The 23704-nt window shown below is 41.6% G+C and overlaps 1 protein-coding gene across 4 annotated transcripts in view; it reads right to left on the reverse strand.

Moving 5' to 3' along the window:
• Window positions 1–23704, reverse strand: part of UBE2F (ubiquitin conjugating enzyme E2 F (putative)) — an 81842-nt gene that overhangs the window by 20290 nt on the left and 37848 nt on the right. For all 4 annotated transcript variants that reach the window (XM_065669731.1, XM_065669732.1, XM_065669730.1 and 1 more), the window contains 3 exons: window positions 21868–21925; window positions 8442–8474; window positions 6000–6062 (listed from right to left, as the gene is read on the reverse strand). In XM_065669731.1, coding sequence (XP_065525803.1) covers window positions 6000–6062; window positions 8442–8474; window positions 21868–21925 — 154 coding nt within the window. The remainder of the gene's footprint in view (window positions 1–5999; window positions 6063–8441; window positions 8475–21867; window positions 21926–23704) is intronic.

The following is a 23704-nucleotide window of genomic DNA, read 5'->3' on the forward strand; positions in this document are numbered from 1 at the left end:
GAGCTCTGGGACTGTGTAGCTGTCTGAAGGCATTATCAGCTACACTCTAAACTTCAGCAGAGACGAAAGGTCCCAAGTCTGCCAGCTTCTGAATTTAGCACCCCACAGGGTAGCTTGGAAAGAAAGCACACATTCCCAGCCTGTGTGGCAGATTGATTTATAGCATTTGATAAAACCTGAGGTGAGACACAAGAGCAGTAACCCCCTTCCACTTTGAGGATGTGCTTCACAAGTCAGACTTTGTAGTTCCTGTTTCTTAAAAAACCCCAAACAATCACAAGTGAAAACCCCAGTGAGGTTGAAATCACTCTTGGTGAAAAAGAAGTTTTATACTTCCAAGTTGTTGCTGATTCTTGGTGGCTCCACAACTAAGGAAGCTATGTTGGGCAAGGACAGCTGTTGATGCAGAGGGACAATCTTGTGGGGGGAGAATTCAACTTTATTTCCAAACAGATGCCTAAAGATCTTCTACAGACATGCCTGTATTTATTTCTTACTTATGATGGTTACTTACAGGCTATTACTGACAACTTTCCTCCAATGATTTACCTGTTTTCAGAAGATACCTTAATGTCCCCTTCAGAATCTGGCCCAGGCACTGGCATTTTATCAGTTGCTGCTGGCTTGACCAGTTGCCCAAGAAAGGGTTTGAGAAATTAAGACTATTCTATAAAAATCCTGAACAGTTTGTTATTTCAGGATTGAAAAAACCTACATACAGTTATGAAAGGTTATAAAAGCTCTTCTGTGAAATACGTAGTCAGCAACTGTTCTCAATTATCAATGGAATTTCTAAAGGAATTAAATTAGTGCTTTCACTTGTAAAGCCAACAGTCCTCAAGTAATTCAAGGAAAATGTTCATCCCAGAAGACTCATTAGAACAACCTCCAAAGACTGCAAGCAACTGAGAAGAGAGACTTTTCTTTAAGCCTAGTTTCCTAAGGAATTAAGGCTGTATAGCGCACTTAAAATCCCAAGAGGAAGATGCGGCTTCAGACTCCATAACACCATGAACATTATAAATCCACCTCCACAGAAACAAACCTGAAATAAAAATTTTATCACCAAGAGAAGCCTTTAATAAATTAAAATAGCAAAAGCCAAGCAGTGATTTATTTTCTTGTGTAAAAAAAAAAAAAAAAAAGGCAAAAAAGGAAAAAAGATTCATTAGCTGTCACAACAGCATGAAAGTGACACAAGGAAAAGTTTGTCCAAAGAACCTATCTTTCCTAAGAGCTTCTGGCTTTGTATATCACCAGTGTTGGCACTGCGTGATTTATCTGAGGGTGCAGTTCATGGAAATATAGCATTATCCCAGGTGAAATGAGGCAGCCAATACTGTTCTCAGTGTCTTTTGGAGGAATTTTGCTCATGTGCTAGCATTACTCCAGTAAGGAATCAGAATGACATGATTTGAGCAGGACTAGAAACCACAGCTATAATGATGAGAAAATGAACATGAGCCGGCAGTGTGAGCTCACAGCCCAGAAAGCCAACCGTATACTGGGCTGCATCAAAAGGAGCGTGACCAACAGGTCGAAGGAGGTGATCCTGCCCCTCTGCTCTGCTCTTGTGAGACCTCACCTGGAGTATTGTGTGCAGTTCTGGTGTCCTCAACATAAAAAGGACATGGAACTGTTGGAACAAGTCCAGAGGAGGCCACGAGGATGATAAGGGGACTGGAGCACCTCCCGTATGAAGACAGGCTGAGGAAGTTGGGGCTGTTCAGCCTGGAGAAGAGAAGGCTGCGTGGGGACCTAATAGCAGCCTTCCAGTACCTGAAGGGGGCCTATAGGAATGCTGGGGAGGGACTCTTCGTCAGGGACTGTAGTGACTGGACAAGGGGTAACAGGTTAAAACTTAAACAGTGGAAGTTTAAATTGGATATAAGGAGGAAATTCTTTCCTGTTAGGGTGGTGAGACACTGGAATGGGTTGCCCAGGGAGGTTGTGAGTGCTCCATCCTTGGCGGTGTTCAAGGCCAGGTTGGATGAAGCCTTGTGTGGGATGGTTTAGTGTGAGGTGTCCCTGCCCATGGCAGGGGGGTTGGAACTAGATGATCTTGAGGTCCTTTCCAACCCTAACTATTCTATGATTCTATGATTCTGTGATCTATTAAAAACTAGAGACCATAAGAACAACAGCCATAAGCACATAATGAATTGTCCAGAATAACGCTTAACTACAGCATGTTATATATAAATTCCAACTCTCCTAAATTTTCCCCTTAAAATTCTTACAAATGTACGATCCCCCCTTCTTCAGAATAAAACCACAATGTCTACAAACATCATAACAGTGTAGAAAGCTACATGAAGACAATGGACTAGAAATATCATCAGTGCCAACCAGAGATGCTAAAATTCAGCTAGAGTTAAAACCCATGCTGCTTTCTAAAACCTGGGCCAGAACCAAGCTCTGACACACAAACCTCTGGAAAATAATTCATCATTAAGGTATCAAAACAACAGCTACAAGCTTTACTACTGATCTAGCCATGGAAAAAACAGGGAAACAATTATAAGTCCCTTCGCTGATGGCAGCAGACAACAGCTAGGGGACAAAAGGCAAAACCAAGACTCCCTTTACACAGGGTTGTGGTGCTGCATGTTCTTTAAAACCAAACAGACAATTGGGAAATATAACAATGCAGGTGTAAATCAGGAGTATCGGCACCTGGAGTGCCTATTGGAAGCAACATGCTGGATCCTTGGTAAACACACAGTTATTCTGATGAGATTTCTCAGCTTTGGCACTTCAGAGCCCATGAAAGAAGACATGGTATATTTTTCACAAGGGGAAAAACATTCCTCTCAGCATGCCATCTATCCTCCTCTTTCACAGTGACACAGCAGGAAGTGTTTCCGTGCACTGAATACTGACAGACAAGTTCCCCTGAGACGATGGAAAGACCATGCAAGAAAATACACACAGGGTGAATATTGAGGTAATCTCTTTGCCCAGCACTTGTGAAAATGGATGTTGATGACTGCCCAAATCTGTTGTACAAATGGTCAGCAACAAAAAGATAATGACACCTTGCAACATGAAAGAGCTGTATAGTTACAAACGCTGCCTTAGCAACATGTATTTTAAAGCTGCCTTAACATAAGTATTAAAAAATTATTCACATAGAAGTGAGTTGATTGTCACTGGCTGAAGAAAGCTGAAAGGGAAGAAGTTCAGTAACTGACAGAAGGAAGCCCCAAGGGTTGGAAGCTGAAGCTGCACTAACTTAGATCTCAGATAAGAAACAAGAAACAGTTTTTTAAAAGCAATAAACTAAACAACTTGAGCTCTGAATTGTGTCTTATTTCGACATCTTAGAATGAGGCTGCTTTCCCAAAAGCTCTAACTATGTAAACTAGGTATAAACTAGAGATTTAATGCAAAAATGAAGAGTGTGTTATGCAGGAAGAGATCATAAATGTCCCTTCTAGCCTGATCCGTAACACATTCATAGCACATACGTTTTCCAAGAACCAGTAAGAGGGATTTGATATCTGTGTGACTTCTTCCAGCATATGCAAGGCAGCAGTCATTTCTGATGACTTAATACCAGCCTATGGGACTGTACAAACTCCTGTTTCGCATTTTCAATAACCAGAGGCAGGCTTCAGATGAGCTGTTTAACCTCCTGGGCTGCCACACTTAAGCCTGGAACGTCAGCAAAGGGATCCCAGGATTTCAAATCTGATCTAACATCAGTGAAATCCTGAGTCATCTCCTCCGGAACCATAGAAGACAGCTCAAGGTACATTTGTTTTAGCTGTTATAAGCCATATACTCCCATGCTGTCAAATGACCAAAGGTGTTCTCTTACAGTATCTGCCAGTTTGTGTACAAATCTATATATAGATACATTTACACATCTGTTTGTATAGAGGTTGTGCATGCAGGCATATATATTACATATACAATATTTGTATTATGCATATAAAAATGTCTCAGGGAAAAATCATCATTCCCATGTTCATTGTATTTCAAGTATTTTCTTAAGACAGGACCAAAGCAGTTTGGCTTCACAACAATATGCTTATACACTACAGGATATTTATGCCCAAGAGAGACAAAAACTAACTCAAACAGCAACTGCGCCCTTTGAAGGCAACTGTAAAAGCAGCCAGTTCTCTCCCTTGCTTCGTTTATTCTCTCCAGACAGAGATCTTTAGTTTTGTCTTGATGTTGCTGTAAGACTATGGAAATCCAGCACTACCTGGTCTGTCACTATCAACTGAATACCTAAACTAAATCCAGATATGGTCTAAAACCAGATAACATAGCTGAATATGAATTTTAGAGGTGCCTGTAAGGAGATTACTTAAAGAGTTTACTAAATAAAAAATGTATGTTCCAAAGCTATTTTTAATCAAGAAGACTGTCAAAAAACCTACTCAATTTCCCTTTCACTTCTTCACCAATCCCAAACTCCCATGCCGTTAGTGTAGCAATAGGTATTTTGAGTGCTCACCTCTCCGTTTTTGAGAGAGGTATGTTTATAAAAAGCAGGTGACATCCTTCCTGCAGATTTCCAAGATTTCCCATTTCTGAATGAGGCTGACACATGCCAGATAGCCAGTTCTCAGCATTTCATCACTCCCTGAGAAGAGGACATCACTGTCTGGCTGGTCTGAGGTCTAACAATTTCCTCAAAGCACTGGTAAGGCTTATCTGTCACACCAACACATTTGACGCAGGACTGTACTAGTATATGGGAGCATCTATCCTTACCAAAATCTTCCCCAGACACCAGACAAAGAGCTTTCCTTCCAGCAGTTAGAAAAAAATCAAGTGCCAAATTTGACACTCAGCAATAGGGGTGTAGCCACATCATTCCCCAATTCCCCTGGCAGGGTATTAGAGAATAAATCAATTTAACAATGCCAATGAAGTTATTCAGCCTGATAACTTCACTACACTGGTTTTGTTTCTTGGGCTGTATTCCCTCTGTGACTATTTTGAGTATTTCATGGCTTGTAAGGCTTCCTGACACTCTTTGCCAAAATGATGTAATAAAACCATAAAACCCCTCCTCTTCCAGAGGAAGAGTTTTCCCAACTTGGGCCTACGGTCTCATCCCAGCTCTGCAAAACACAGATAAACACCAGAATAGCTACAAGAACTTACCAAACAAAAAACAGCTGAAAAGATGAACTTGCAATCCCAATAATTCCTCTTGAAAAAATGAGACAAATTAGGCGCACTGCCTGACTCACAATGAACTCTTCAAATCAACAGTTACCTGAAAGCTTTCTTCAATCTCTAAGGTTAACTTCAACAGACGTATCAAAAGGGTTTAATTAAAAAGATCTTGAATATACCAAGTGTAACTTTCATGTGCTTGGGGTATTGGACTTCTGTGGGCATGTATATAATGTGACATGACACAGCTTCAGAGATCCATAGAGGGGAGAAGTCAGTACTGTTGTTCACCTCTACCTCCATGCTCAGTCTCAGCTGAGGTACATCTCACAGATGATTATGAGACCACTAACCAACACCATATTTTCTTTTTCCATAACACACAGAGAACAAAGAATACCAGTGAAAAGAAAATAAAATTCTCGTCTGCTGAAAGTGCCTAGACTTCTCCTGGCTTAATAAAAACATGAAAAACTGTGAAGAAAAAAAAAAAAACAACCATCTGAAAGAGACAGAGAAGGATGAGATCCGTTTACAGACCTTAAAAGGTAAAGGCTACTCACATAACAGCACCATACCAATCCACTATCATTTGCTGCACAGAACACATACAACTTTGAGGAAAATCTCAGAAATAAGGTGGAAAAGATCATCTGTTTTGGGGATATGACTACATTATGGTCAACTAGAATTTACTTTCCCAGAGAAAGCACATTTTGTTTGACTAACTGGTGACTGATAGAGTGAGTCACTCGACTGCCTGAAGTACTAGCTCCTACACTTTAAAAGGACTGACTGGGAACCATGTATGTGTATTAGATTAGGAACAACATGCTTTAAATAAACCACTGACTCACCTTGTCACGCAAGTGATGCTCTGCAGCCTCAATATTCAAAGGATCGTCAAAATTCAGAAGATCCTGGCAAAGGAATAGAGAACATTATAGGGCTCCCACTCATTGCATCATACAAGGAATCCAAAGCCATAATGAACAAGATAATGAATCAAAGCAAGACCAGTGAGTACAGCACCATATTTTCTCACTACCATGATAGGTAGCACTATTAAAGGTAAATGCAAATAAGTGATGATTGCAAACCGAATTACAAGTTAATGAAAGGACAACGTTAGCAAGGCATTTGACCCCATCTGGTGGCACACAGTCCTGTGACACTTCTCTGGCAGTGATGCATTTCTGCTTGAAAACTGAGACAGTTTTACATCAAATTTTGATGGAACATTCAAAGTTTCAGGAGGCAGAATTCCTGCTGACTTTAGTTAAAGGTAAGGCAAACCATTAAAAAAACCCTGCAAACAGTGTGGTGATAAAGCAGGAAGAGTTTCATAGAATCAGGGAATTGTTTAAGTTGGAAGGCATCTTAAAGCTCATCCAGTTCCAACCCCCCTGCCAAAAGCAGGGACACCTTCCACTAGAGCAGGGTGCTCCAAGCCCCTGTGTCCAACCTGGCCTTGAACACTGCCAGGGATGGGGCAGTCACAGCTTCTCTGGGCAACCTGTGCCAGTGTCTCATCACCCTCATAAGTTAACACCTTTTTTCTTAATGCCATTTCCATAGCAAAGCAATTTCATCCACCCTGAGAAGAAGCTACATAACCTGGAGTCTGACCGACAGGAAAGATTTGGTGCCATGGGAAAAACAGGGACCAGGGGAAAGGGACTGCAAATAGCCAAAGAACTAGGGACACGTGGGGGCAGGAATCAGAAATAGTCAAGATAAATCTCAGGTCTACCCGTTTAATCTCTGTAAATACTAACTTCGGAATGAGTATAGGGTTAATAACAATGGAGACCAAGATGCTGACAGAAGGGGAATACCATAATGTCATAGAATGGTTTGTGTTGGAAGGGACCTTAAAGATCATCTAGTATGTTACAAATAACACAGAACCACAACCCTCTATTCTGCCTGCAGCCCAGATCATTTTCCCCAGTTGAAGGTTAGTGACAGCAGTGAAATGCCATTGTTTCACACATGTGAAAAGTGTATGCCACTCTCCGACTTGTTTTCAAGTATCAAATCTCCCATTTCACGCAAAGCAGGACACCAATCCATTTCATTTTCACTGGCTTTCTTCAAGAAAATCCCAAAAGAATCTGCAAGGCCAGTATGATTCAGTGCCAGCTTTTCAAAGCCTAGTATTTTTGCAGAAGCTGGGTGTGAGGGAAATTCAAGAGGCAAGCTCGGTAGCACAGTTCTCACTGGCCATGACAAATCCCCATGGCCTGGGATGCGTGACTATCAAACCCTGCAGCTGTTTGCCCAATGGATTATTCTTACATGCAGTTTTGCCTCTGCAGACACACCTCTATACCTCCAGTGAATTTTGCTTTCTTACAGCTAATCAGCATGCAGTGAGACTAACTGTGAAACGCAATTACTCTTTGTTGAAAATGCAAATGCTCTCCAAACCTCTAAATCAATTTCCCATAGAAGTTGCTGAAACAAATCAAGCCTTTGGATTGCAAGAAAGCTGAGCAGACTGTAGCCAGCCACTGGCTTGGGTTGTGCTAGAGGTCTTAGAAATGCATCATGATCCTGCGAGCACGCTGGAAGCACAGCCACTGCTCTGCACGCCTCCTCCTGCAGGGAGTAGTGGAAGGAATTTCCTTCTCTGAAACCTAGCTGTGGTTAGTGAAGCCCACAGTGATGCTCCTCATCCAAAGCTTTTCACAGCTTCCTCTATGCCCTGGAGCAGCAGCCAAGTTAGTGCTCTTCTTTGCTTCTTCCTGACCTTCCTACCCAACTGTGGAAGGGGACTGTAATTCTGAACTTCCTGAAAAGCAGCTTTTCTACAGTAAAGACTTAGCAAATTCTGCAAGTGGGCCCTGAGGCCTTTAACAAAGAACATGAGTGTTCAGAATAGGAATGAGACTGCAGGGCAGTCGTTAATTCCTAAATATAATTTGAAAAAAACCAACCCTGTAACACCAACACAATTCCTTCTCAGAGCAACATGATCTTCTATTTCCTGAAAAGCAGTGGAGGAATTTCAAACCATGGAAGATCCCATGATACCAAAATATCCCATAACAGATTTGTAACCAAAAGTAAAACGATGTATGAAAAAGCCCAGCATTTCAGCTGACCTGTAGGAGTCCTGCAGTTACACAAACAAAAGCACAAACTGATTTCATACTTGTACAACACCCACGGAAGCCAAAGGAAATAACGACCTTCAGTTTCAGAGGGAACAGACAGGGTTCATATTAGGTGATGCTGAAACCAAACCAGACAGGGAAAAGGAAAGTGGATATACAAAATAGTCATTTACTTACAGTAAATAATGAGTTTAACCCCCAGACAACATCCTGCAAAGGAAAAGCACAGTCAGTTAGACATGCACATCAGGTGTTTTGATCACATTCACATACTTTATTTTTCTATTAACCCATGAAATTACTGGAAATCAAATGCAGATTAAGAGTAAGCTTTACTAATTTACATCAAAATACTGGAAAAGCTTTCCCATTTCATGTATGCTCCATATTCAGAAATGCCCATAAAACATACTCAAATACAAGTTCAGATCTTTCTGTGTGTATAGGAGCCTTATACTTGTTGCTTCTCTGCTCAAGGAGAAGAATAATACCTTAGTATATGCCACCAACTGAAAACAACACTGCTTAGTTCAAAGGGTGGGAATAAACCTTAATTCAGCAATCCATCCTTAAAATTCAGAAATTAAGATGGTGTCAGACAAGTATTTGAAACTGTCAAAATGTCAGAGAAAAGAGATTCAGGCATAGTCTAAGTATGCAGAAATGCTGTTCTTACATGAGCATATGTCTCAAATCATTTTACTGCCTTCAAGCATCTATTTAAACACAGCTGAATAAAGAGAGTTTGCAATTCCTGCAAAAAAGGAAGCTTCAGGGGAATCTGCCTCCAAATTGTGTCAGCACAGCTTATTTAGGGATTCTACTACCACTGGTCTCATGGTCCACATCCTCCATTTACAACCTTCAAAGGCAAAGAAAATGCACAAGATCCAAATATTACAGAAAGAGCTCTAAAAGGATCATTCTGAAGATAAGTTTTTCTACCTAGAGAAAAGATTATTTTCTTTAGTAGCAACATAACCAAGCTAATCTACTCCAACATCCCACAGAAGTCTGGGCTCTTGTCTGGAGCTCCCACCTACCAGACAAGCAAGAACAGCACTGCATCTCCTGCCCTTACAGTCTGCTAGCACTCGATTGCCTGATCACAAAATCCACACTGCCCGATTTTCACTAGTAGGACAAACACTGCATGCAATTGATTCATGGCTAAAATGCACCTTTACAATGAAAATAAAGACTCAAAGTAAAAACCTTCCTCGCCACAGCGAAGAACTTCAATAAAAAAAGTGTATTTCAACTCGTTTCCCATTCAGGGCTCTCTACTTAGAGCGGTGGACCACAGAAATCCATATGACTTAATGCCACTATCCAATTACATCCTAATGAAAAAGACATGATATAGAATGGTTTGGGTTGGAAGGGACCTTAAAGCTCTTCCAGTTCCAACCCCTGCCAAGGGCAAGGACACCTTCCACTTTCTTGGCAAACTAGAAGGATCTGCAGGCCACTGACGACCCTTGTCAGATACAACAGTTCAAAAACTTCTGTCTTCTTTTAATGGAATAAAGCATCATCCTTAGCAACATTTACTGAATTTCTGGCTTAAACACTCTGAAAACAGGAAGTTAACCCTAAGTAGAAGTTTTAAAGGTTATCTGCACACATAGGAGCAGGGCGTATGTTGCCTTCAAATGTTACTAATACGCATCTTTACGCTGCTCCGCTTCAATGAGAGAATCTACTTCAAAAGGAGAACCAGACATAATCATCTGCCTGTTCCCACACCAAATACTTGATGAGGCCGTTTCCTTTACTATGCTTTGTTTTGCTTACTTTCTTCTATATGCTTAACATCAAACTTCCAGAGCACAAATACTGAAGAGTAACCTCAGAGCAAAACTCAGGAACTCCTGTATGCTTTATAACGAAGCAGCACAGCATGGTCTGTTCAGGATGGACCCTGCAGAAAAGGCTGCAGAATTCCCCAAGCTGCCACATCTGGTTTCTGCTCCAGTTGTGCCCAGGCAGGTCCTGGTCTCCTGGAGGCTTTGCATCAGGACAGATATCACTCACAGGGTTGGACACCTTCATGAGCGAACTGCAGGTCTTGTGTATGCAAGTGTGTTTCATTCACATCTACTATATTAGTTCAGAGGATTCAAGTATGACACTTGAGCTAATGAGACAACGTTCCCAAGCAGAACAGTACCTGGTTAAATCCATAGCGGGCAAGTGGAAGACAGTATAAAGAAGGAAACACATCTTGCTCCATGGCACTGTCACCATTTGGAGCTCAAGCACAGGGAATTCAACACAAGCAAGTCAGATCATCAACAGGCTGTTATAAATAACCCTTTATAATCGCCTCGTTTCATTCTTGAGTAGTTTTGTGTTGCACTGGAGTGAAAAGTTGCATTAAACCCCTGCCCACAGATTTATTTATGGCCAAACGAGGAAAAAAAACCACCCAAAACTGCCACTGAGGCAATATTTACAGCTCAGTCAAAATCCCAATTACAGCCTTTGAAGTGGCCTCTCCTGAGGATGGGGAATCTCAAAGCACTGCAGTCACCAAATCTTTGCAAGTGGCAATTCTCACCACCACTTCTCAAAAGCCATGCCATTGAAACCATGACACAGACCAGTGGTGAGCTGTGCTTGGCAATGTTTGTAAATTAAAATTTCCCTTTAGCAGGCAAAGCGTATTTAATACATTAATTTAGGCACCGAACAGCCAGACAAAAGCAACTAATGAAACTCCAATCAAAGAAACTTCTTTAAAGACCCAAGGAGAACTTCTGATCTAATAGACTGATTAAAGCTCACTGCTAAACCATTTTCATACATAATTTAACCCATTCAGATCAATGAAAAGAGCAGCAGTCACTTATACAAGCAGATGGCTGAAGCAAGTGGTGATTTTTGCTGGTTTTAGTTTTGGGGTTTGCAGTTGACTTTTTCTGGGGGGGGGGGGGTGTGGGTTTTTTTTTTTTTTGTTTTTTTTTGTTTTTTTTTTTTTTTTTTTACACACTGAAGCAGTAGCTTCAATAAAGCAAGTGCCAAACTCTTCCAAACTGTGATGTATAAAGGGCTTGAAATTACACACAAGAATTACACACAAAACCTCAGCATGCTGCAAGTGCATGGCTGTCTCCTGGGGCAGCTCTCTGCTGCCCCAGCTCAAGATGGTTTTCCATTCCCATTCACCTTCTTCTGTTGTCTTCTACAAACAAGCCCAGCTTCATTCTGTCTTCACTGCAGCCCAGAAAACCAAGCACCTTTCATTAGACACAGCCCCACCTTCCCCTGGCTCTGCTGGACTTCTCTTTCTGTCTCCTCAACATGCCTCCACCAACATCTCAAACTTCCCTCTTTGACTATGTGTGCTTGCAGCCCACAAGGCAAATCCTACCTTGGGCTGCATCCAAAGCAGTATGGCCAGCAGATCAATGGAGGCAATTCTGCCCCTCTGCTCTGTGAGACCTCCCCTGTCATCCTGCATCCAGCTCTGGAGTCCTCAAGTACAGGAAAGACATGGACTTGTTGGAGAGGGTCCAGAGGAGGGCCACAGAAATGTTCAGAGGGCTGGAGCACCTCTGCTATGGAGACAGGCTGAAGAGTTGGGGTTGGTCAGCCTGAAGAAGAGAAGACTCCAGGGAGACCTTATTGCGGCCTTTTAGTTCTTAAAAGGGCCTGTAAGAAAGATGGGGAGAGACTTTCCATCAGGGCCTGATGCAACAGGACGAGGTATGATGGTTTTAAACTAAAAGAGGGGAGAGAGATTCAGACTGGATGCGAGATAAAAATTCTTTACAGTGAGGCTAGCAAAACACTGGCACAGGTTGCCCAGAGAGGTGGTGGATGCCACATCCCTGGAGACATTCAAGGCCAGGCTGGATGTGGTTCTGGGCAACCTGATCTAATTGAAGATGTCCCTGCTGATTGCAGGGGGTTGCACTAGATGAGCTGTGGAAGACACTTCCAACCCAAACCATTCTACGACTGACTGTCTGTAACCACTACAGTGTAACTGACCACACAAAACGTACCACTGGTCCATTGGGTTAAAAACCCCACTATGTTTACATGCCAGAAATAGTAGGCAGTTTTGAGCTTACAAAAAACCTGCTTCCCTCCTAAACTGTCTTTTCCCAAATAAAATTCCTGTAGCAGGTAAAACACCATTTCCATCTGGAGTAAGATGATGAACAGACCAGCTTTTCTGAATCAACCACAAAGGCCATCTCAATTCTCATGTGCCTGCAATTCCTGCTCATGCTTCCCACCCAAACACAACAGTAGCTTACTTAAAGGCATTTGGGCAATTTAAACAGCATGAACTGCTCCAGTTAGCAAACACAAAAAAAGAGGAAGGCTGGAAAACGTTTTCTTCTGTGCTCAAATATACTAGCGGGAAGAAACGAGGAACAATTCCAGTCTGTTCCTCTCCCAGAGACCAAGACAGTTGTGAATTGCCAACTATGCAGGAGCACTTGTCTAAAATCCTTTACTTTTGTCACTGACTCCTTGACATTTGTCCCCAAGGTTACTTCAGAGCAAGGAGATAATCATTTACAAATTGTTCCCTGGGGAATTCTGTGACAGCTTCTTAATGAATGATACTCCAGCACTGGGAACACTAAAGCATCGCCCCCTGGAGACCAGTCTACTGAACTGATTAAAGCTGACATAAACTGCACATTCAAGAAATCAACAATTTGGAGAAAACAAGCCGGGTTTAATTAGACCTACTAATGTACCACACTGTTCTACTGAGTCACTCTTTAAAATCATGCTAGTAATAACAGCTACTGTGTTTAAAACAAAGATTTGCCAGAAGCTATTCAAAAGAAAAAGAAGGTGTTTGTAAACCTTTTATGAAGCAGAGATTATGACAATACATTGATTTAAGTACTTTCACCAGCCTGGGCATTTAAGGAGTAGGGAATAAATCTCTTCTTAAAAAACTGATAAAGCTAATTTATAAAATCAAAATGCAACACAATATATCCTTGCAGAAAATTTTCCTGAAACTTATTTTAACAAAATCAGAATACTATCACATCCGCATGAAAGATTGTATTCAGAAGCTTATATACTGCATCTGAAGGTGGTTTTGTCTGCTGCTTATTCAATTTATAGAGGCGGAGAAGAACAGCAAAGGAATTAAAGCAGTGACAATGGACACTTTTAAGCACTTTAGAGAGCAAAAGCATCAAAGAAATACAAGTCTTTTGCACTGCACTTTTCTTTAGATGATTTCCTTTACAGAAGGAGGCTTGAACCATCAAAACATACCTTGTAGTAAAGCTGTGCTTCTTGCAACAGCTAAAATACCTATTTAAATTGTGACTGAGGACATTCAGAAACCCAGCTGACTGAAACAACTACATCTCCCTCACAACTTGTTTGGGGCTCAACTCACACACTGCCCCAAGGCCAGGCTCTGGTTGGGTTCAGAGGGGCAATGCTATCTCAAAGCAGGATCTCTGCCTGTCCCCACTGTCCATGGGACCAGAACAGTTGTGCTGTGTGAGAACGAAACTGCCGGATAACGTCAGGCCAGGTGTCCTGCTGAAAATGCATACCATGTGGGGTCCAGCACCAGGCAGGGATATAGAGATGCGGACCAACAAAGAGAACACCACCCTCCAAACCATACCAGAAACAAGGCTTTGAACCCCTGAGAACTCCTAATACACCCTTAAGTACTACTTACATTTTGGCAAAAGACATGGAGTCCATCTCCCCCTTGAGATCACACACACCATTTTTCAGGGGGTCAGTTTCATACACTTGGTGATCATGACAAAGAAGATCACAGGATATGGCTGTAAAATTCATGTTAGATCAAGAAACTCCTTGCTAGCTATGCTTTGTTTCCCAGTAACTTCTCCTCCTGTGCTGTTATTAGCTGGCATTTGTGCTCTTTGCCACTGCCATGAAGCCTTCAGCTTTGCTCTTTCAATGACTTTATCCTTCTCTCTTTACTAATACGGGAGACAAACATAACGCATTCAGGAAGGCAGCTTTTACAAGCATATGCTTTGACATTTCTACGTACAATAAAAGACCCATTCCAAAATGGGATTTGAATAAATCAATAGCAGAACAATGTTACTATATCACTGTATGAGGAAAAAAAAGTATCAGCGGTAGAATTAATGAGAATGACACAGAACATACAGGTTTACTTTTTCCCTTCATCCTGAAGACAGTGATAGTTATTGTTTGAAATACTCCTCTGCACTAATTACATAGTTTTGACAACAGACATCAAGCATTCATTAAGATGATGGATGAAAGTTCTGTGCTTATACTGAAGCTTTTAAAACTACTCAGGTTTATGCTTAAACACTGAGATAAAGGTAACTGCAAAAATTAAGTCTGGACCCTCTGATTTATTTCTCCAAGAGACTACAGTTTGACATTTGCATGATTTCAAAGAAAGTCATTTTACTGCCTTAAGACAACAGCAAACAGGGCATATTTTCTCAAGTAGTACTAAATAATAACTAAATATCAAGCCTCTGATAGGTAAAACCCAAACAGCAATAGTTTATTGTAAATGAGAATTATTTTTAGATTTGATAACCTAATAGCACAGGTATTTCTTAACCTAGTATCTGAAGCTATGGGAAAGGAATTCCTAATAAAAAATTGTTTTCCTACAGGTGGATATAAATAGCATCTGCATAAGTTTAAGACTATCTTGATGTTTGCCATTCCTGCCCCTGTCTCTCCTGACAGCAGTAACACAAAAATGATAAAAGCTTTAAAATAGCTCAGTGAAGAACTGAAATACATATACACCTTCGCAATAAACACGAAAATCCTACAAAAAATAGATCGCTAAGTGTCAGAGACTAACTGTAGCTCACTGCCCTGGACTTCAAAAGAGTAGACTTTGGCCTCTTCAGGAGCCTGCTTAGTAAGGTTCCATGGGACATAGCCCTGGAGGGCAGGGGGGCCCAAGACTGTTGGTTGATATTCAAGGATCACCTGCTACGAGCTCAGGAGTGCTGCATCCCAACTAGAAGGAAGTGCGGCAGAAAGGCCAGGAGACCTCCTTGGATGGATAAGGAGCTGCTGACGAAAATTCAAAGGAAAAAAGAGGCTTATAAAAAATGGAAGCAAGGACAGGCGGCCTGGGTAGAGTACAGGGATGTTGTCCGGGAAGCTAGGGACCAGGTTAGGAAGGCTAAGGCCCAGTTAGAATTAAACTTGGCCAGGGACGTTAAGGATAACAGGAAGGGATTCTACAGGTACGTAGCAAACAAAAAACAGACTAGGGACAACACAGGCCCCATGAGGAAGCTCTCGGGAGAACTGGCTACACAGGATTTGGAGAAGGCTGAGGTTCTGAATGACTTCTTTGCCTCGGTCTTCACTGGCAAAGGCTCTGACTGCACCACCCAGGTCTTAGAAGGTAGACGCAGGGACTGTGAGAATGAAGACCTTGGGCCCACTGTAGGAGAGGATCTGGTTCGAGACCATCCTCAAAATCTGAACACGCACAAGTCCGTGGGACCTGATGGAATCCATCCGCGGGTCCTGAAGGAGCTGGCGAATGAAGTTGCTAAGCCACTGGCCAGCGTATTTGAAAAATCATGGCAGTCAGGTGAAGTTCCCGACGACTGGAAAAAGGGAAATATAACCCCCATTTTCAAGAAGGGGAAAATTGGAAGACCCGGGCAATTACAGACCAGTCAGTCTCACCTCTGTGCCTGGTAAAATCTTGGAGCACATTCTCCTGGATGGCATGCTAAGGCACATGAAAAGCAACAAGGTGCTTGGTGACAGCCAGCATGGCTTCACTAAGGGGAAATCCTGCCTGACCAATTTGGTGGCCTTCTATGATGGGGCTACAGAATTGATGGACAAGGGTAAAGCAGTTGATGCCATCTACCTGGACTTGTGCAAAGCGTTTGACACTGTCCCACATGACATCCTTCTCTCTAAATTGGAGAGATATCAATTTGATGGATGGACCACTCGGTGGATAAAGAACTGGCTGGACGGCCACACACAAAGAGTTGTGGTCAATGGCTGAATGTCCAGCTGGAGACCGGTAACGAGTGGTGTCCCTCAGGGATCGGTGTTGGGACCAGTCTTGTTTAACATCTTCGTCGCTGACATGGACAGTGAGATTGAGTGCGCCCTCAGCAAGTTTGCCAATGACACCAAGATGTGTGGTCCGGCTGATATGCTGGAGGGAAGGGATGCCATCCAGAAGGACCTTGACATGCTTGTGAGGTGGGCTGATGCCAACCTTATGAAATGCAACCATGACAAGTACAAGGTCCTACACCTGGGTCAGAGCAATCCCAGGCACAGCTACAGACTGGGCAAAGAAGAGATTCAGAGCAGCCCTGCAGAGAAGGACTTGGGGGCGCTGGTCAATGAGAAAATGAACATGAGCCGGCTTCAGTGTGCGCTCGCAGCCCAGAAAGCCAACCGTATCCTGGGCTGCATCAAAAGGAGTGTGACCCACATGTCAAAGGAGGTGATCCTGCCCCTCTACTCTGCTCTTGTGAGACCTCACCTGGAGTATTGTGTGCAGTTCTTGTGTCCTCAACATAAAAAGGACATGGAACTGTTGGAACAAGTCCAGAGGAGGGCCACGAGGATGATCAGGGGACTGGAGCACCTCCCGTATTAAGACAGGCTGAGGAAGTTGGGGCTGTTCAGCCTGGAGAAGAGAAGGCTGCGTGGGGACCTAATAGCAGCCTTCCAGTACCTGAAGGGGGCCTATAGGGATGCTGGGGAGGGACTCTTTGTCAGGGACTGTAGTGACAGGACAAGGGGTAACGGGTTCAAGCTTAAACAGGGGAAGTTTAGATTGGATATAAGGAGGAAATTCTTTCCTGTTAGGGTGGTGAAGACTCTGGAATGGGTTGCCCAGGGAGGTTGTGAGTGCTCCATCCCTGGCGGTGTTTAAGGCCAGGTTGGATGAAGCCTTGTGTGGGATGGTTTAGTGTGAGGTGTCCCTGCCCATGGCAGGGGGGTTTGAACTAGATGATCTTGGGGTCCTTTCCAACCCTAACTATTCTATGATTCTATGATTCTATCAGAATAGGGTTACAAAAAATAAAAGGACCAAACACTCCCTGTGAACATTTATCATACATTTTTATACTACTGGTTTTAACACTGCTATGCTCAGCCCTCCAGAGCCAGCCAGCAGGGCTGCACAAATGTGCTTTTTTTTTTTTGGATTTTTTCTATGGTTCATAAATCAGTCACTGACTGATTTCCAGTTGTAGTTTGTCAGATGTATTGCAGAAGAAACAGTTCGACTTTTAGAACCAATCAGGCAACCACAATACACAGACCCTCTTCTGCCTTCATTTTTTAAGATCACCCAAGAGAATTTTCTAGCTAAGTGCAAACAAGCATTTGAGAGGAAGCTGATGAATACTAAGGAGGCCTCTCTTACCCAGGCATATGATACTCATGGCAAGTAAAGTACAAGGACATTCATGCTGAGGACTAACAGGAGCTACCGAAGTACTTTTGAGTTTGCAGATGGAATTATTGAGGGGGAAGAAGCAGAGAATCAAAGCCACAGCAACAGAGCTATTTCACACCAGGTACTTAAAAGCTGGTATCTCCAGTGACAAAAATCTGAGAACAGAATGGAATTAAATCCATTTGCTTTCTGCTTGGACAACTTCAATTTTGACCATCAAAGCTATAAGTAGTAGAAAAGCAAGTACAGACAGCCTAAGCAGAGGCCCCAGATAACTTCAACAGTCTTCAGCTTTATGCATACTGTTTTAGAAGGGAAAGAAATATGCAATAAAATGATGCAGAACATAAGACAGAGACCAAAAGTTAAATAAGCACCTGTTGCTAACTCATAGCTCAGTTAGAGCTATGCTAACTCATAGTTCAGTTAGAAAGCATTGCACCAGTTTTTACATAACCTGTGGACCAAAGTGCTACCAGAAACTACCTAAGCATTTAGGATCCTGGACTATTTTTACAGAGAAAATGTTTACAATCACATAAATTAAAGAATTCTATATAGATTATTTAAAAACATTAACCTACCAATAATCTGTTTCCGGATTAAAACCCAACTTTCCTCATAACCTGATTAAATTCTATCTAACACAGGAATTCAGAGAGAACACATTCTTTACTGCCTTTTCTAGTACACAGGCTGCTTTTCACAGTGGCCCATGGAAATGTGTTCAGCAGCAGGAAGAAGTGGAAAAAAAAGATAACATCCAACACTTAGTAACTTAAAGAGAATTCAATCATGGATGAGATGACACTGAGTCCAACAAAATGCTAGTAAGCAAAACTGAACTAGCTTTTTTTTCCGACCCCTTAGGAATTCTCTATACTGTTAAAAAAAAAAAAAAAAACATTTTAACACATAATTTCTACAGAGTATTTACAAGATTTTAATTTTTATTTCAGAAAGTTAAAAGGCATAATTTAAAAGCCTCTTCAAGTTTCTACCCATTTGATATTAAATAAAGTGATAAAAAGGTCACAGCAGTTTATTTTTCAGATAAGATCTCTGCTGCATAGAATATGGATACAGAAGACGAGACAATCCAAAACTTCTCAAACACTAGCTTTTTGAAAGGTGAAACACCTAGTGTGAAGGCATGTAGTAGCATACAGCAGAGCTGGTTTGTGCACACGGCTTTAAGCTTTTGTGTTATCTATTTGAATGATTTTATTAAAGCACTCAGAATAGCTGCATTAGTAATGCTTGCCAATTTGCCACAGAATACAAGAACATCCCCAGTTTCAAATTAAGCATTTCAGCAGCAGTTTAGAGTGTTTTACTGGGCAAATTTGGGTACTATCCTCCAGAAAACAAGGCTGCCTTCATATTATTTATGAGTTGAATATGAAATACTGACTTTCAAGTCCATCACTGGCCAAGACCGGATACTATCCATAGCACTACGGTGCAAATTCACACCGTAATCTACTTGTGGAGATAGGCAGGTTCTCCAAAGCATGGTGTTCAGTAAATGATGGAAACAAAGGTTTCAGGAAGGCTGAAGTACTGGGTGCAGACAACGCGTTAAGAGAGAAAAGTAACCTAAGTCACATCTCAAGGCTTTTGTTTGCCACCTACTACAGTTATTAATGCACACTGACAAGAAACTTGACTGCGTGGCCATACTGTTGATAAGCCAGCACAATTCCATATTTCCATCTCAGCAACACGTGCAGCCTGGAATCTAAGCACCTGGACGCTAATCAAGCTTCAAAACACATAGGAATGCATGCATGAAGCTGGTGGCAACCAGCCAAAGATCTGGAACAGCACATGATGGACTGGCCATCAGGAACCCTGGCTCTGGATGAGACTCACCTTTCCTATATTTAAGAGTCCTTTCAAAGAGCACACTTGGAATGGATGAAGAACATCTTCAACAAAAAACAGACCACCTCAGATGCCAGTTACCATCTAATTACAATTCATATCCTCAGCAAAAACACTATTTAGGGAATAGTGCTTGCAGCTTACCAACAACCCCAATGGCTATTTCTGCTCATTTGGGTTTAAGCTTCTTTTGCACTGGAGACACTGTGTAACTACGGCTTTCCTACAGAGGCACAATTTGGAAGTTAGGAGCAACATGTACTTACTTTTTTGATGACACTTCAAGTCACATGAAGTAACAACTTGACAAGGGGGAGAACACTTACTGAAACTGTACATTTATTTAAAATGGAGACTCTCAAGACAAAAAATAAATTAAAACTTTACAATTTGGGGTGTTTTTTCTTAAAGCTATAAAATCTGAGCTTGCAGTTGTGGTGCTTCAATGCCCATGGGTAAAGAAAAAAATCCAAGGGGGATACTGGATTCCATTTTTTTTCTTTATAAAGTTATTATCTCCCCTTCTCTTGTTGAATGTTTTATTTCAATACCCACAGACTACGTTCCTAGGTTCTTTTGTTTGGGGTTGTGGAAGTTTTCCCCTTTGATTTTTTGAAGGTAAAAGTCATAGCTCAGATTCCAGGATGTTTCATGTATGAAATTAATCACATGCAATTAGCAAACTGATGAAAGAATAAAATGGAAGTGAAGATTAATCACATCTTCCATCATCAGTGAGAACGGGAAGTTAAATACACATAACGTCAATGGCTATTCCCACCTACAGTCTTAAGGTGCAGCAGTACTTTATCAGAAAGATACAGTGAACAAAGCTAGGAAGGCAGAAAAAAATACATGTACATTCTTGTCCAGTTGCAGTATCGGTGTACTGAATTTCTAATGCCAAAGCTTAAAATTTGTAGTGCAAAAACTTTCTCTAGGAATGAAATACAAGGACAGGAACAGAACTAGTCAACTGAACCACCCATTAAGCATCTTGATTAAACGTAATATGAAAGCAGAAACATAAGGGGCAAAACAAAATCATATTAGGTAATAAAATAAAAACAGGTTTAAGAAAACCCATAAACCAACACACACACGCCCACGTCACTTTCCAGAAAGTCTTATGCTCAAGAAGAGGTTTTACAGACAAAGAAAGTCATAGATCTCATTCATAGTGCCAAAAAGGAAATCAAGTATTAGATAAAACTCATTTTCAATTTGCTTTTTGAAAAGAAGCAAACACCTGATGTGTACCCTTCAACTACCTACTGCAGCTCATGTTCTTTAAGAACTAATTCTGGCAAGCTTCTCAGCAAAAGCAAAAAGGGAGACTATTGCTGCTCAGTGCTCTGTAATGCTCTTCTGGCAGGAAGGTCATGTAACAGTAAATGGACAACTGACTGCATCCTGCAGCAAGACAAGAGCAGTCACTGCACTGAAGCACATGTCTTTTGTGACCATCTCCTCAAGAGTATTTCATGTAAGACCCATGACTGAATTTGCTGACTCTGCCCAGCTGTGGTGGGACCAATCCCTGAAGCCATTCTGTAACCACATTGGCACAACTACCAGCAGGTCACATTTCACTTTTATTTTAGTGACTTGGGTAAAATGACATTGCAGGCAAGGTTAAAGGACAGTTATTTCCCTACCGGAGTGACTAAACTAGCCAAGAGCATCCTGCTTTATGCAACACCTAAGTGCAGCTGTGCTGTTCCCTCCTTTGAACACTAGGGATGAAACAGAATTCCAGACAGTGCAGTAACTACACTCCTGATTCTATTCCACATGGCATTTCTCCCAAATGCAACTTTCACTTTTCCAACTCCCAGAGGAACCTAAGGGGATAGGGGAGGGGAAGGAATCATCAAATCATTTAGGTTGGAAAAGACCTAGAAGAGATTTTTCAGGAATATCTATACAGTGGGAATTACAAGGCTTATGGATTACTGTTAGTCCTGCTGTCATGCTCTTGCATTTGTCACCTGGGTAAAAAAGACAGACCATCCTCACTGAGCACGCTTTCTCAGAGTCACCTGCAAACCCCGTTTTCAGTCAAAGCAGTATGTGTGCAGCTATGCTAAAACTAGAAAACATTTCTGTAATCAGTTAGCACTGTACTTGTTTCAGTATTGCCACCAACACTTGTTGAAAGACAAAATCCTCAGTTGTTTCTAGAGCAAAGCGCATTATCTGTCTCTTTCCAAGTCCATAAAAGTATTTTATAAGATAGATATATCTAGTTTGATGTATGCATCTAAAAGGAAACAGTACCTTTAATGTTCTAGTTGGAGCCCAGCCAGTGCCATCAATTGAATGCTCTCTCAATAAACTGGAAAAAAAAAAAGACACATGTATTATTATACAGTGCGACTTCTACATAAACAACCATTGTCAGAAGTCTTTTCAGAAAAGATTAAACACTTAGGGAGAAGCTGCAACACAAGAATTACCTCTTGCGCTATATCTAGATACTGGGATTTTAAAGTACAAGAATTGTTATGCCTTCTTAGAATTACATTCCACATAGCACCATTACAGATCTCGTGTAGAAATTTTACATGACCTGCATAGTATGCTACATACTTAGTCCAGTGAAGCTGTTGACCTATTTATAAGTTGAAATCATTGAGGTGTATTTAGTTGTTTAGGTATTACTGGACCTTTCAGGTCAAACATCAGCAGTTACAGGAAGTAAAAATATTGGAGACCAGAGCACAACTGAGAAACAAACTGAAGTCTTGCTCGTGTTTATGAAAGCAGAAGTAATAATCTGAATGAGAAAGTCTGGAAAACTCTTGGAAGCATCTTTTCCTAACCACCTCCTCCTCTGTTCCTAAGTTATCTACACCACAAAACTCATCCAGCAAAGTAGGAAAGCACAAAAAAATTCATCACCAGCAGCAGCTTATACTACTGAAGTAATAGGTTTAAAGTGCAATAATCTTAAACTATTAGGCTTTACCAATTTGCAGGATAACATGTATTAAGTCATTTTTAAATTACAGTAGACGACGAGACCATACAGCCTCTCTCTACAGTTATTTATTGGATATGCGTAGTTTTTAATCCAATGAAATAAGCATTAGTCCTTTTACAATGTAGAGAGGCTAGGAACAGGATGATCATATTGAACAAGACCATTCCACCTTAACTGTGCTGCTCATCTTATTTCTGTGCCTTGGAATGGATGAAATATGCCACTACCACTAGCGAAGCTCAAAGCTAATTTCAAGAACGTGAAAAATAACATCTTGTGGCTGCAGTATTTGTACACATTACAAAAGTAAAAGTAAAAATGCTCCTGAACCCTAACCTGGCAAGAGACAGGATTTTCAGGTTTTGAGAAATTAGCAACTTCTTAGCTTGTTTTCTGTCTGCTCCTCATCAAACTGTGCTGCAGTACTCCCCTTTGCCTCATCATATACCTCACTGTGACCTTAAAAGTGAGGAGTAAGTTAACACACACAATAAAAAGATGAAAATCTCCACTGATGGAGCTCAAAGTGCCTGAGCACAACAGCTAAGCCTCCTCATTAACACCCTCCCCACCTCCCAAAGCCTCAGAGCTCTCTCGGCACATCTCCTGGAACCAGGACTTGAGAGAAGACACACTCCTCAGAGCTCTGGCAGAAAATCTACAAAGATATGCAAACCTAATACTTCTCATGTGCTGATGCATTTTTAGAGCAGCATCCACCTTCTCCCTAAAGATTGACAATGATCATTAGCCTCTATTTAAAACCTTTCCCCAGCGCAGGGTGTCTAGAGAAAATGCAACTTGTGCTCTCCATGGGGATGACCTAGATATAACTGACAGACAGTTCTGAGGTCTGTCTGTGACCTGCTCTCAGAACATCATACGCACAGCAGAATGAAGGCTAGATGAACAGAAACATAAAACAAGCATCTGCACACAGCTTCTGCTGAAAGATCTACGATCAACAGGTCCTACTGCCAGAGAGGACTTGGGCTATTAGGAAGCTCTCAAATAGCACAACCAGCAGTTTCTCATTCACTCAGTGCTTCAAGCCTTTGACAACCCGCATCATACACCACAAAAGTCACTTGTTCCACCAAAGTTTCAAGACACCTGACAGACAGGAAGAAC

This window comes from Lathamus discolor, chromosome 3 (assembly GCF_037157495.1).
Source record: "Lathamus discolor isolate bLatDis1 chromosome 3, bLatDis1.hap1, whole genome shotgun sequence".
In the NCBI taxonomy this organism is placed as follows: domain Eukaryota; kingdom Metazoa; phylum Chordata; class Aves; order Psittaciformes; family Psittacidae; genus Lathamus; species Lathamus discolor.